At 43.3% G+C, this 16,203-nt stretch overlaps 1 protein-coding gene across 5 annotated transcripts in view; it reads right to left on the bottom strand.

The window, feature by feature from the left end:
* The window catches only part of AUTS2 (activator of transcription and developmental regulator AUTS2), a 761,884-nt gene that overhangs the window by 419,420 nt on the left and 326,261 nt on the right, over positions 1–16,203 (bottom strand). For all 5 annotated transcript variants that reach the window (XM_080562699.1, XM_080562702.1, XM_080562701.1 and 2 more), the window contains exon 3: positions 5,847–5,948. In XM_080562699.1, the coding sequence (XP_080418825.1) occupies positions 5,847–5,948 (102 nt within the window). The remainder of the gene's footprint in view (positions 1–5,846; positions 5,949–16,203) is intronic.

Below are 16,203 nucleotides of genomic sequence, written 5' to 3'. Positions count from 1 at the left end.
ACCGGGTTGAAAGGATTGTATGGATCCCGATCAAGTCCCACTCTTCACTTACAACTTTTAAAACTTACGGTAAAGGCTGAAAGCTCCAAAGTTTGCATTCTGCATCTGTGTGTAGTTTTTGTCTGCTTTTTATTCCAAGCTTTGGAAGGATTAAATATCAAAACAAAACAAAACAAACAAACAAAAAAGAAAAAAAAAAGAAGTCTCCCACTGAATATTTCCATTCCTTCAAAAGCAATGCTGCAATGGCTATGAGAGGACAGTTGAAACATAGCAGTCAAATGACTTTGGCTGAAAAGAAAAAGTTTTGTGCATTTTCAGGGAGTTTGACTTTGCTTGATGGAAACACAGCCCTTCACAAATTGCATGCTGCATATGGACAGTACAGTTTGCATACTCTTTTTACTTTAAGTAGCTACAAAAGACTGCATTGCACATGCATGGATGACTAAGTTAGCTGTGTTGTGAACTGTGTGTTGACAGAGCATATAGGCTGAAGCAAGGGCTATGCAAGAAGGTAGCTTCTCACCTTTTTGATAACTCCCAATAGCGAAAGGATCCTACTACCCAGTGCCCAGCCTTGGTACCAACTGATGAATGTGATACTGTGTATGCAGCATCTTTACAAGCCCATGCTGAGTCGTGATCCTGCACTGGGTGGTTCTACATCTCTTATATAAAGTGTGCCTATAATAGAGGTAATGGTTTCACTTTCCCCCTTTGCAAAATTCGACATTAGATATACCATTTGATATTCACACAACCACTAGCAGAAGCCTGCATTAGGTGCCCATCAGCAAAATGCAAGCCACTTGCTTAAAATTAACAGGATTTTGGTTTTGTTATTTTCCTTCGTCTCTTTTCTAATTTTTTTTTCCTTCTTAAAGAGAAGAACTTTTGGCCCAGGAGCAAAAATGCAGTAACCCTCATGTAAGCATTAGTTTACTGTGTACCAAAGAAAATTACATCCTTGAGGTCTTGGAAGGCACAGTTATACCCATTTTGCATATATATTGTGCATTACTTGGGGAGCTGGGTGGGGAGAAAGGCTGTGTTGTACATATTTGTTCTGGCTATTGTTTATGCAGGTCTGACTGAATGAAGGAACAGTGGGTATCATTTCAATTTCTGATGTCAACATCAAATTACTTATTTAATTTCATGCCTGGCGAAGCATTGTATAGCTACACGCAGAATCATTTCACTTCATTTGTTATGCTGTGTTTTCTTGGCGATTGGCTTGCCTTCCAACTGACAGCTTTAATTACGACATGAATTTGATTGCATTGCTGAGGAATTAACATAATGCAACAAAGCATTTAAGCACCCAACCTCAGACACACAAACACACATACACACCCTCACACCCACACAAAGAAGCAGCCGCTGCAGCTGATCAGCTTCTGGCGCACACACGCACAAACACACACTGAGCTTTGCTGGTCTTATTCCACTTTAGATACAGCCAAGATTACCGGGGATATTCTGGAGGAGAAGTGCTAAGGATTTCAGAGCACATAACCCAAAGTCTTGTTTCTCAATTTGTCTTTGTTTGGGCTTAGTGCACATGTGGGAGGAATGGGAGGCAGGGAATCGCACGTCTCGGATTTGAGGCAGAAACCATGAGTTGTCCAGAGGATTACACTGCTGGGGGTGTAGAGACCTTTCATCCTGAGGCAGACGGTAACAGACCTGTGGGCAGGGCACCCTGGGACTTACTCCTGATTCGATACCTCACTGTAACCTTTCCTCAAGTGTAAAATACACAATGTGGTAGAAGCACACAGCTACAAAGCACCAGGGAAAGAGGAGTTCTCTTGAAAGAATGTGTGAGCTTTGCTGAGAGCACGAGACTTTTCATGCTGGGGACAAATGGTGTCATCAAAAAAAAAACCACATCCCTGTCCCACTTCCTACTCAGAACTGGAGCAACATTCCAGACAGAAAAATGCCAACGCTATTGCTAAATTATTCTCAGCAAGAGCAAGCAGAGGCCAGGCAGCCCATACTCCTGTCATGCAGCAGGAGACCTGCGCTGCCTCCCAGCCAATGATCAAAGGCGAGGGCTTTTACCACCCATCGCTGAGAGCTGCTGCCAACTCTGGCGGGGCTGAGGGCGCCCAGAGCAGCTTGTCTGCCCTTCTCCTGTCCGGGTGGGCTTCCACTGCCCCTGCATCGCCACTGCCAAACTGATGAGCAAGGTTCATCAGGAAAGCGTGAGCTTCAGATCTGCAACAGAGCAGGAATTCAGGAACATGAAGCAAAGAAATCAGTTTTGGGGTTTGTATTTGATTAGCACAATGCTGGGCTGGACCCCCAAATATTCTGTGCATTTAGGATCCAGGTTTGCTGTAATTCTCACATTTCCCTCAAGTAATCTCTTGGCTGCTTTGTAAAACATGGCTAAAAGGTACCTCACGTACTCCAAAGTGGGAAGATTCAATTAAAAATAAATACATACAGAAAGGGAAGGAAAACAAGTTGACTGAGCTCCAAGCTGAGGAAAAGAGAAAGTGCTGCCATCTTGTCTCCAAGCAAAATCTCAACAAAATGAATTCTACTACTGGCAAGATTTTGATGAGATTAAATTGACTACAGCACCCTATATATAAAGATGGAGCAGCTCTCCAATTTCTCTTTTAGGCCCCTGGAGCTACCTCTGCCCATAAAGGAAAAAACAAGTTGTCATTCCAAAAAATACTATATAGGGGAGAAAGGCAGGAAGAAATGGATTTATGAAATTCAGACAGGGAGACGTATTAGGGGACTGGCAAATGCTTGCAATGGAGCATTTGAGCAATTGTTATCCCTAATCTAGAAGAGGTCAAGTTGCCTGCTAATTATGTTCTCTCACAGAGGGGAGGGGAGTGTTTATCTGTCTCTGTACACGTGTGCAAGATGAAGAGAAACGACTTGATGGAAATCAGTCGCACTGCATTGCATCTGACAAGAACATAGGATATTCCTCTTCCTCCTGTCTGATGCTATTTCAAGCCTCATTATGAGAAAAGCCTCCTGTTTAACATGGTCTTTTCATTGAATTATCTTCTTTTCATTTTAGACCAACTCTCTCTAAAATGCTGCAAATTACCTGCTTGGATCTCATTAGCCTGGAGAAGAGTCATCCCTTGTAAACACACTTGGCATCAATCTCCGTTACCCAAGGACTGTAGGTACATTTACAATATGCAGAATTGAAAGATATCTGACAGGAGAGGGAATGAAGCCACTGACATGTCAGTTTGCAACTGGATATTCATTATACTATCTCCCTCATTCTGCATCTGTCACTAAGCTATCACTTAGGCTCCACATTAAAGCTCATGAAGCTAACATTTCTGTTTCAACAGCTTACTTACAACTAGGGATTTGAAAATTGATCATCCACCTAGAGTATATGCACTTCATTCATTATACATATTTCCATGCAGTAGCCATGTTTAATCTTACAATGCTGTGGGGCTACAGCAGTGGAGATTCATCATATTTCAACTCCAAAATCTACTTTCTAACCTCAGGGCTAATCTACCTGCAGTATTTTATATTTTTGTTCAATCTTCTGTTGAATACACAACTTTCTGTGCATTTCTTCTGAGCTGTGTTAAAATTGGGATCTTCGGAGAGAACATAGTCTTTTGTCTGTAGTTTTTTCTTCTGGACAGTAACCATTAAAAAGCTAGTATTCTAAAATATCAAAAGATATTTTGATAGATACTTTCTTCAAAAGATAGTATTTAAAATAACCTTATTATGCTATTAATGCTTCCTTGCACCTACAAGCACATTTCAAGGCGGGTTCACCTATAGCTGGAAGTGGAAGCATCACTACCAGTTTGTATGGCCCTGTCATTTAAAAAAGCAGGATGTTTGTCTTTGGAAAAGACAGAAATGCAGAACAGTATTTACTTTTCTTAACTGGAAGGATCTGGGATAGGCGGAAGGCCACCACAGACCTACGGAAGAAGACAGCACCTCATGAATGCTTGTAAAATCTCGTCTGAACTGGCAACAGCAGGCCACAGAAAGACATGCTTGTACTGCAGTGAGTTATCAAAGCATAAAGGAACTTACTTACTAAGCAAAACATAAATTATACATAACTTGACTTTAAAACATGCGTTTCCACATATATTTGAATAATGTTGCTTTTCAGCAACCTGTGAATCCCTATGTCCTCTCTTGTGTGCACTAGGGAAGTTTTATTTGCTGTTGATTTCCTGTTAACTTGCCATAGTGCCAAGACAAAGGTAAAGTATTGTAAAAGCATGAGAAAAAAATGTATTGGATTGGTAGAAGGGGAACCAGGAGTCTGTTCTCACTGCCAGGTCTGGCACTGCAATGCTGTGAGCTGCCGGGAAGCACAAGTAAGCCTCAGAGCTCTCCACGCACTACATTGCAAGGGAATGACAAGGCTAAATTAAAACCATGTTTGTAAGGAGTGGTGAACTTTTTGCTGGAAGGTGCTCTGCAGTTGTGAAGTTCATTGCAGTGGCTTCTAAGCTGCCAGAGGGCTCAGAGCAAGCTACAACAGCAACGGTGACAGGTTGACGGTCAACTGCCATCCACTGCAACCTGTACCGAGCGTTTACTTACTACCTCCTCTGGTTTCACTCTCCTCTTCCAAAGTTATCTTACAGCACTGAGACTGCCCTCACCTGACCGCTGTGAAGGGTAGGCTCTGAAGTGTCTAACTCAATGTACCCATAAAGGATGGCTCCAGGGGAGGAATGGGCCCCTAAAATAATGTGACAAAGGGAAGAGGAAAGAGAGTGCAACAGATTTTACACCTTCACAGAGAAAACCAGGTGTCTGTTCCAGCAATATGCACAACTCAGCGAAAATGGCTAGCTGTGTGCCTCCAGGCTTAAATTCACAAAACAAAACGTATTCTTTACAAAGGTATTGCTTTTAAAATCTGCTCAATTCAGTTTTATTGGGCTGGCCTACAGAGGACACCATCTGGTATCTGTCATCCAAATCTACATGGACATGCTATCGATAAAATCCCCATTTCCAAAATGTGGGTTAGTTAAAAGTAGGGCCAGATTGCTGGCTGATACAAATTAGTCTGACTGATGTAGCTATGCTTTTACCAGCAAAGGATCTGACCTACGAAATCCCCACTTTAGATACTCATACTCTTTTGGGACAGGGGCTGTCGTTATTTTCTGTGCTGTAAAACACTGCAGCACACAGGACCCAGAGCCATGATTAAAACACTCAAGGATTGTGATGGTACACGTAATAAATAATAATCTAATTGCAGCAACAGACAGATATCTGCATTTATTCATATGTCAGAATAGCTCATATCATTCAGTGAATGGTCCGCATGCTTCACTAGAGAAAAACATTCTCTGCAGAGCTGCCATCTTAGGACCTTCCAGAGTTTAGGTAGAGCAATAAAGGCAGAGCTTATGCTATTGTTGGCCATGTCATATCAGTTCATTAGATATACGTTATCTGAGTTTCTAGACACCCTAATACTTTCCATAAAGACAGCATTTACCCCAAAGAGAAATATATTCTTTTCCTTCCCCTTCTGGGGGAGAAAAGAGGCCATCTCACTTCTCAACTACGTAGAGCATTTAAACTTCATTAAATGGCCTTCAACTATTTCAAAATGAATGAGCATTTTCACACAGCTGGACATCGTACCAGACTTTACGAATTTTACTGAGCTGAGGCAGGAGATTTAAGTTACTTCTTTCCCTTTCACCCCTGAGAGGGAAGGGGATTTTAGCAACAAACCATCCCAGAGACTAAATCCTGTTACAATTTATGCCCCTCAGAAAACTACACCGGGGTTAATCAGAACAGTATTTGGCTGCAGGAGCTTTACTTACGTCACTGAGTCTTTCCCGAGAGCTACTTCGATGGAAACCTTTTGATTCCCCACTGGCGCTTTCACTGTCGCTGTCTCGGCAACTGTTTTGACCTGGCTTGAGCTGCAAGAAAGATAAAAAAAAAAAAAAAACAAACAGAGAAAGCAAGAGTTTAGCCTTGTTGAGTTTAAGTCCCCTTGTCTATTGCTCTTCTTTAACCCAGGCCCATGGCTACACACAGCAGCATTTACATGGCACTCGCAGGGCTGCCACTGGCACCTTGCAGCCTCGGTGCCAAGGCAGGACCTCAGGGAGACCGCGAAGGCTGAGAGCAGAGCAAGCTCACGGGCACACAGCTCATGAGCGGGCCAGCGGAGAGAGAGGCAACATTCACACCCCAAGGAGACCACAGTTTAAGACCTTCATTTTGGGAACTTTTACACTTCTCAATTTATTCTTACTAAATTACCATCACAATAAAGCACGTGTGGGATCAATTCCTTCCTTATCACAGTGTAGGAATATTGAGGGTTTAAGATCAATGGAAATCTTCCGAGAGAAGAGAACGGCCAGTGCTGGACTAGCCCCTAACATTGTCTGGTACCGTAACAACTTCCTGGCTAACCTCTGTGTTCATAAAACATCACCATCTATTTATCACGTAATGAGGTTTTTTGCCTTTCAAACATTTTTAATGAACTTTACTGGCACGGTGATAAATAAAGACAAGAAATATATAAACTATATTTTCAGGAGAATTGAGAACAACTGTGTAAGCTTTCCCTCACACTGCAGGCTGTGCAGGCCAACATGTTAGAACAGCAGCGCGCTGTTCATTCACTGTAACATCTAGCATATATGTACATTACACACAAGCCCACAAGCACATATACGTATACACAGCAAGAAGAAGGTATGAACTACATCTTCTGCAATGCTGAAACTGTATACATTTCTTTTAACATAACTTTCCCTATATTTTGCTTCAATATATTAAAATACGGCTTAAGCTTTGTTGACGCCTTGTTGAGTTTCTGTGAAAACTGTTTACTCCAGGTGTTAATACTGACAAAAAAGTCAATTTTAGAAATTTAGATTTTAAATCATAAATAAATACTGGCTGCAGAGACAGATGCAGAGAAAATTCTTGGTGACATATCTAATGAAGTATTTTATGAGACACCTAGCACACTTACCAACATTCTTAAAGCAAATACCAAAGAACTCCCATAACTTATCCCAACTGCTAATAAATTCATAGTAGTTTCTATTTGACTGCAAATAAATAGGAAATCACACTCATCTCCATTTCATGACTGGCGAGCAAAAGTTCCTTCTCCATGAACTCTCTCCACCATCTTTTTCCCCTTCCTTCTCTCTCTTATCACTTTATTCCAGTTTACCCAAAAACATGCTGCACAAGCACACAACAATTGACATGCATTCTCTTTTATAGGCACAAGATGCGCCCAGACACACATTCACAACTGCATGCACACTGCTCCTCTCTCCCAGGAATGCACAAAGAACCCTCAACCCCACGGTTATTATCGATTTCTCCCTTCCACTGCAGTCAGCTGGGCAAGAGCAAACTGCACATGCATATTTGGGATGTGCACTCCTTCACCTTCATCCCTTAGTCCCTGCTTTGGTAAGGAAAAAAACAACAAAATAAAAACAAGAGGCAAAGGTTCAACAAGTACAGTTGATTGATATTCTTTTATATTACTTCTACCAATAGGTTTCATTCATTAAACTAAGACCCATGTGGCATTAGTGCACCAACTCTTTCCTGGTACTCTTTGTGCCCTGGTTGCTCGACGCCACAGAAAACAACTGGTTGTCCTTTGGGGTTTCCATTCCCAGGCCTGTGGCATCTCCTCCACCACAGGTGTGATGACAGCAAGAACAGGATGATATTCCCTTGACACTGTCCAAGCAAGAGGAAATTCCGTTACTTGAAAGATAAGCCGGTGGGCACTGAAGAGCAGCAAAGCTCAGATGGGAGCAGGAAAGCCACAACAGATGCTCAAAAGAGCAGAGAAGCTGCAGGAAACCCAGGAAAACCACCCAAACCCTATACCTCCTCCTTCAGGAGTGAGAAGGTCAAATGTTTGGCAGTCATCTATACTGGGTAAAAAAGGCAGTTCTGTGTGTTCCCTATCAGTCAAAAAAAATGAAGAAGAAAATACATAAAACTAAGAAACTATGGGCTTAGACAAACAACTGAGTTGTAATGCATGAGCACAACTGAAAAAAAAAGCACAGGTATACTCTCAACTTAAAGAAAATGTGACATAAGAACTATAAGAACTAGAGCTATTTATCATACACAATTTCATAAATAAACTAAATATTCCACAGCTCAGCCAGAAAATCTCAAGTAAAAAGATTTTCATTTCAAATAGAACGGTTTATCAGACAGATGTAATGGATTTAGGTAATATTTTTTGGAGGTGGAGGGGAGGATAACATATTCAAGAAGTCTAATAGTTCATATGTAACTCGCAGATTTTATCTAGGACCACTGTGTACCGTAATTTTATGGTCCCAGATTTAAAATTCAACCACCCAAAGGAAAATGGATCAAATTTCCCTGACTCAGTCTTTTGTCAACAAGCACACAGTGATGGAAAAACTGTTACTGTAACTGGGGTCTGAATAATTTTTTGCAGTCTCTATTTTTTAATTTTTTTTAGACCTTCAATTTATTTTGTGCAAAATAGTCATGCATTAGGGTTTTTTGTTTGTTTTAAACTAATTGTAGTAACTCATAACTCATCAGGTGCTATTCTTCTGGATACAATTTACAAAGAATAAGAAAATATGACTGAGATACCAAGTTTCAAACTCTGTAGGAACGAAGTTAACTGCATAGACCAGACAGAAAACTCAGAAGTAAGTCCAAGTTCAGATTTATAAGCTTTCCATATTTTCCTGTCTTTTTTTCCTGAGTTGCTCCATACGCCAAACTGTTGAGGGTTTACATTTTATTCCAAAACCCATCAATCTGTGCTAAATTTAAAAGAAAAAATAAAAGGAAAAAAAAAAGCATGGAAATGTGCCCATTGTCTTCTTGAAGAAATTAAAGTTACACACAAACGCACATGAGAACACTTAATGTGGAAAGGCAATGGTTCATTTCAGTCTACTCACACACATTCAACCACTTGAAGTGATGCTGGAATAACACAGCACTGCTAAAAAAGGTCTGCAAATAAGAGACTGGATTTTCAGTTACACTGCAGGCACTTGGTGCATTGCTCTGCGGCACACAGGATCTCTAAAAGGAGCTTCCCCGAGAAAACGCAAATTTTTGTGCTTGGAGGATATTTGAAGTCCTACATTCACAGCTCTTGCTCCTGTATCATTCTCGTCAGGGTGTCCGGTGAAAAAAGCAAAGCCAGCAGGGATCTCCCGTGATGTCCACACAAGCGCCTCCTCAGGACTCTCCCACATTAACACAGATGTTGCTCTTCTATATCTGCACTGAGCCAAGAACAAAAAAGGACAGCAAAAGGCAAGTTTGGCTCCATGCTTTCAGTGGGAATGAATTTATCCACACATTAGGATCTCACATGAGTCTCGTGAAGAGAAAATAGAGGATTTCTAGATCTAAAACCCTGAACACACAGGGCACTGCTGGCTCGCAAAGAACTCGCACAGCCACAAGGTCTCCCTGAGCACGGAAGACGGATACAGGCAGCAAAGTGAGAACCAGCAACCTCAGCCCGCTTACCCACGCTGAAAGGCACAGGGCCAGGACCCACATCTTCACAACTTTTCCAGGACTTTTTGGAAATTCTCAGCATCATCACATCGTATTTCTGGAAAGCTTTTACCTCACTACAGAACCTATTAGTTTGTAATGCCTTTAAGTCTGCTGGAGGATACTGAAAGTCAAGCATAACTGGATAACCATTTTTTTTCCTATTAAAAGTAAGAAAGGTAAAGGGGAAAAAAAAAAAAAAAGACGTGGAAGGATGGCTGCTGGCTGAATTGCAGGGCTGGAACTCTGCAGCAGGTTTTATTTCTGAATCCATCTCCCCACACCTGAGGCCCTCTCTAGAAAGTTAAAATAATTGCATGTCTTCCCTACTCTCCCAGACTGGTCCTTTTAGAGTGTTATTTTTTAGCAGGGACAGTTTTCCAGGAGCTGACTGCAGAGTACGCAGCACACAACTGGGCCCAAAGGCACTCACAGCTCTGGGGGATACAGCAACCATTTCTAATGGGGAGGGGGCTCCACTGCCAGAGTGCATGCATAGAGGAAAATAAATAAATAAATAAATAAAACCACCCCCACACACCTGGGGTTTCACTCCTACCTCGTGTATGGACACAAGTCTTCTGGAGCCTGGGGGCCAGCGGGGCAGCGGGGGCTGCTGTGAGGAGAGGCCGGGCCTGGCTCCAGCCAGCTCTGAGGCAGCCCCACCACAGCCACAGCCGAGCCAGTCAGCAACACCTGTGGCACCTCTAGGAAAATGTATTTAAGAATGGGCAGAAAACAACATCAAAAAGCTGAGGAGTGTGAGGAAATAAAAGTGAGAGGGAGTCCTGTGAGCACCCAGGTCAGAGCAGGAGGTGCACCAGGACCGAGATTCCACCACAGCCCAGAGAGAGCGGGTGAAAGTGGGGGGTTGTCGCCTGAAGAAACCAGGGCCTGTGGAGAGCCCATGCTGGAGCCGCTTCTTCCTCAAGGAACTGTCGGAAGGACCCACACAGAAAGCTGTGAGGAACGAGAAGCAGCAGCAAGGAACTGTCGCGGGTTGACCCCAGCCCCCATTCCCCAACCCCTGAACTGCTTGGCGGGGAAAGCCAGGGAAGGAACGTGTTTTAATTGGCTTCCCACTATCCAAATATGTTTTAATTGGCAACACATTGAATTAGTTTTCCTCAAGTCAAGTCTGCTATGCTTGTGGCAGTCATTGGTCAGTGATGTCCCTGTCTTTATCTTGACCCCCAAGCTCCTGCATCTTCTCCCCCTGCCCTGTTGAGGAGGGGGAGTAGAGCGGTGGGCGCGCAGCAGCCCCCAGCCAGGGTTAATGCCGAGCCAGTTTTAATGCCTCCCCACAGCTCGGTCAAGCAGACAGCTGCTCATGGACCGAATCAAACTGCTGGGCACCTATCACCCTGTGCTGCCCTGCAGAGCGATGCAAAACGGGTACTGAGCTGCAACTGCTGCGAAGGAGGTAACGCCTTTAGAGGGTTGCTGAGATAGCACTGGGATGGGGGAAGAAGATGTATAAAATAGCGACACTGACAGTGACCGCTTGATGAAGGAAAAATAGAGACTATCTGTGGCCTAAAGATCACAAAGAAACTGGCCAGACATTGCTACAGTGATGAATAAATTGAAATAAATGTAAAAACATCAGAATGAAACTGATAAATAAGTCTTGTTTCAGGGCATGGAGAGATTTTCAGGTGACTTGGAATCTTATAGAACTGTTTTTCCACCAGGAAAATACTCAGCCCTGTTTTGTGACAGCAAAAGTGTGAACTGAATATGCACGTGTGTCCAGGGGAAGAAGCTCTCTGTTACTCTTCATACTGGCATTCAAAGTCACAGGGTGAAGTAGACCTAAATGTACAGGCTTAGGAGTAGGATAGCGGATAGATCTCCAAGAGAAGTGCTACTGTTACTACATTTGTCAGACATTTCTGTGAAATGAGGAAGGGATGGGGGATGTAAGCCATAAAACACTCCTAAAGATAACCCATAACAACACGGCACTCTGTTGCCTTTTGTCTAAGAACGGAAAAGAATGAAGGACAGAGATAGTCGATCATGTTAAGAGGCATAAGGAGGAACAAAAAGGCAGCTGAGCCCCAAGCTACAGGGAGCATCATCCTCTCAGGACTGCGGCTTGCTTTGCTGGATCCCTAAGCCACTTCAGATAATTCCATAGTAGCGGTGCCTGGTTAGCACATAACAAAAAGCAAAATAAATAAACCTACTGAGAATTTAGCTAAAGCCTTTTTCACAGAGCTTATATATCATGTCAAAAACACCCTAATGTGGCTCTTCTCAGCTTTTTTTTTTTTTTTTTAATATATTTTAATTTAAAACCCCATACCATTTGGCAGCAGTAAATCCAAGCTATGGTATAGTTTTGAGGCGCCTGAGTTTCCACACCATATGGAATTAAAGGATTATTTCACTACATTATACTTTAAAGTTATGAATACTAACACTTCTCCGTATTATAGCGCAGCCAGCAAGCTAAGCCTTTACCAGAGCCCTAGAGGAAGAGGACACCTGCTCTCCAAGGGATGGCATAACCCTACTGCAGGAGGGGAATTATGCTTTCAGTTCTGCCTGTCATTCTTTATTTACACAGCTTTTGCAAGGGCAAGGTAGTCCAAAACTGGTCTGATCCAGCTCCCACCTGGATGAATATATTTTCTAGCTCAGATCAGCTGGTGAACAGACTTGTCACTTCTCCATTAGCGATGTTTCCTGACTCCAGAAAGCCTCAACAGGAACAGCCCCATCCCAGACCCACGGCACAAGTTTGTCCTGACCACACTGACAGCCTACACATACAAGGACATTTCTATCTGCTCCTTCATACACCGAGTTTGCTTGCATTTTGCTTTCCGGGCTTTCCCCAGCAGCCCAGACTCAAGCCAGGCTGTGAACATGCAAATTTTTGTCGCTACTGGGAATCACAGATTTCTCCCCAAACGCGGCACACGTGGATCTAGGCAGAAGCACCAGCACATCAGGCAGTTGCCCATGGCTGTCTGCTGCTCTGGGTGGCCAAAGGCCAGAGAACAAGAGCCAATTCTGCTGCCTGTGCAGGGTAAGCCCAGCTGCACTCACTATGGTCTTTGTTAGCAGCTTGGACAGTCTCAGCATGATTTATCATGAATCTATCGGTGGTTCTTCAGGGCTTGAAAGAGGAGGAGCCTAGCTTGTGGCACATAAAGCAGGAGGGAGGGTGCTGGGGGGCCGGAGAGGACCCGTGGTTGCAGGGAGCAATGTCGCACTGTGCTGGCTGCACTAACCACCTGCTGGGGAGGGAGCCAGAGCAGTGGGCACCGCCAGACACCTGTGTGAGGTTGGGGGTCCAGGAGGGGATGGACTGCTTGTGCCTTGTAGCATCAGATGCCTTTGAAGGTGATGTGTAGCCCGAGCAGAGGGAGCACCTCCAGCACCTCACTGTGGAGCTGACACATCGACTCCCTGCCGGGTTTTACCCACATGTTTATTCCAATGTCAGGGTGACCACATGCTCCAAGACCAGTTTTGATATGCTTTGGGAAGCAAAACCTAACTGTGGTTCCCACTAACCCCCACCCACTCATCAGGGTGGAAAAAGAAGCAGCAAATTAAAATATGTACTGTTGCATCATTTTGCACTCAAACATAGCTTTCACCTCAAAATCTGTTAACTGTTTCATTTCAAAATGGAACAATTCACGTTGAAACATGATTGATTCTAAACTACAAAACAACTGATTATAAAAATCAGAAGTTTAACATCAGTGGATTAAGTTAAATCAGAAGTTTAACATCAGTGAATGAGTTAAACGTTGTTCAGTTGAAGGGTGCTGCTTTTTATATGATATCTAGAATAAAGAAGAAAATGTCTTTAACTTTCCTGGTCTGCTGAGGTTTCACACACAGGTCCCAGCTCCCTGGCCCGCAGCACACAGCCCCACAGGCATGGCAAGAACATCCACTTTGTGAGTATGGCACAAGCACAGCCTAAGAAGCTGGTCCCTACCAAACCCACACCCCTGAAGTGCCTTCCATTAGTCAGAAAAGAACAGCAGCAGATTTCATGCAGGACTGAGTATTTGATTACAAAGAAAACACTTTATCAATGACTGAGAACAAATCTGGCTGTATGAAAACAAATAAACGCAGAGCTGCTTAGCAAGAAAAAAAACAATGTAAATCCAGGCTTGTTACTTGTGATTTAAATAATGATTAACAGTTTTCATTTAAATGCTTTCCTTTAAATCTATCTTGCTACTGACACAAGTTAGACTAATACTACTTACACAGCACTTACATGTCACCCAAAGCTTTAAAGGTGGTTTAACATGGCAGCCGTAGGTCTGGAGCAAGACCTCTACACTGCAATTCCAGCAAAGCTAGTTCACTGCCACGACTTCTGTCTGAATAGCTAAACAAAGGAGCAGTACAAGGAAAGCAAATCAGAGGTGAGATAATGAGGAGGAAGAATATTTACAATGCACAAGTTTAGGCAGTAAATATGAAAAAAGAATTCACACCGAGTGTGCACTCTGAACAATATTAATACAAAGACATTTTTCACACCAGGGAAGAAAAACCTTGTTACCTGAGAGATACAATAAAACATTTGGAGAGGCTCTCTGTGCATGTCTTGATATTTAATCTTACAACAACCAATGCACAGCCACCAAGAATCAGGGCCTACATGCCATCGCCCTGGGATATGACATCCTTACCAGAAGACGAAGCTAGTTTATTTTGCATATCTGCGTGGTAAAGGGAGGTAGACCAACAAAGTGAAGGTTTTGTCTTTTGTTTCCTTCCTGTCTCTACTGAGAATAGAAAGTAATTTTCCTGTTCAAAAATTCTTTTTAAGAAAACCAAGAATAAACACATGTATTTTTCCTATTTCCTGTCGACAACAAATCCAAATCTAATAGAACTTGAATAAGTAACTATAAACAATTACCTAATTAGCTCTATGATACAGAACAAGGGTGTCTAACTTACTTATACTAAAGCACTGACAGTCATTTCCTGCTGCCTTTGAGCTGATCCAGAGTCTGCTGCTGCACTTGCTCAATACATCGGAGCAGAGGAACTCATCCCCTGCTGCCATGAATGGGGGAGATCCTCATGGAAGAAACAGCTACACCCCACTCCTCCCGGGGAGAATTTGGCTATCTAGCATTGTTATTGCAGAAACACCAAGTGACTGGGATCTGCTCGCAGCAGCAACAGCAGAAGCCACAACAGCTAAGAATAAATAGCATCCTTGCCAGAGCGGGGGTGGGGGATAAAGAGAACGGGCATTTATTTCCAGATCCTCTTCTCCTTCATTATATGCTTGGGCAACCTTAGATATATAGCACACAGAAGGTACCCTGAAGTAGCTCTGTAGCTCTATTTTATCTAAGCTACAAAGGGAATGCAGCCCATCATTTTTTTTCTGTGCTGTTTATGCAGAAATCGAAGATAAATTTGGCATAAACTCATCACACCTCAGAATCATACATACATTATACAACATATAAAGTGTAACAGACTTGCTCTGTTCCCCAGCTCCTGTTAAGAATGGTATGAAACAGCAAGCTGTTGGCAATTGCAACAAATGAAGCGTATTTCTTGCACACTTTAAAAGCTGAATTGCAAAAAAATATAGGCTTCTTCTGACCCTTTGCATTTTGATGGTTGCACAGTGAGAAATACAGCCTTTAAAATTACACCTTGCAAAGCACTCCATTGTACCAATCAATCTCCCCAAGCAGCTTCCATAGCCCAGTCTCGCAGGGTACAAAGAGGAGAATAAAGAACGAGAGCCCAGCCCGTCTGCTCGGAGGCAGCCAAAGCCATGGACATCGGGGTAGAATCGATTTGTCCTTCTCGATATTTACTCAGTCCCTCTGCTGAGCTCATTTGTATCCCCCCTCAGATTTCCAGGGCTCTCCATTGCCTCTGTGTCAGGAAAACATCCCTTTGTACTGCTAAAAACCACCTCTGGAGCACAGCTGCTCTAGTGCCTACTCCTGCCTGCACGGACACCTGTACTCACAGACTGATCCACATACGGCACAAGTCCTACACATTATTCAGCTTAAGCTCCTGTTTTGTATGTCCCACAAGCAGATTTTAGTTCCATGGGCAAAGATGTGACCTTTTAACACAGTTGCCTACCTGGCTTGAGCCCTGGGCATATCCCACCAGGAGCAGTGCACAGAGGTGTTCACTGCAAGGGCATCCACCAGGGGCTGGGGTTTGTGGTTGCCTTTAAGCTTGCTCATATGAAAAACACAGAGAACCAAGCTGGCAGCTCTACCCCAGCACTGTGGCTGAGAAAAGCCTTTTTCAGAGCTCTTGGCAACCTGAACGATGACTTTCCAGATCCTTCTTGTTAGACCATTACCACCTCTTGCTTCAGTGGCAGGTCTGGCCCATGGATTTGGGGAGTCTGTCCCACCTCAGCCCTACATCTCTGAGGAGCCCTCATTTCTGTTGTACAGCAAGGACAGGTGAGGTAGGAAAGCAGAGGCAACCACCCTGCCTTCACTCTGAATCTGTGGGAAAGGGAGAGGTAAACAGAAATGCTATCCCATTCAGCCCAAGGCTGCTGACATCCAACTCCGTAAGGACTCTGCCTGGCCTCTGGTTGACTTTGAAACGTATAAC

The sequence above is a fragment of the Anser brachyrhynchus genome (genome assembly GCF_964034855.1).
Source record: "Anser brachyrhynchus genome assembly, chromosome: 20".
Lineage (NCBI taxonomy): Eukaryota > Metazoa > Chordata > Aves > Anseriformes > Anatidae > Anser > Anser brachyrhynchus.
This window is presented reverse-complemented; position numbering and strand designations above follow the sequence as displayed.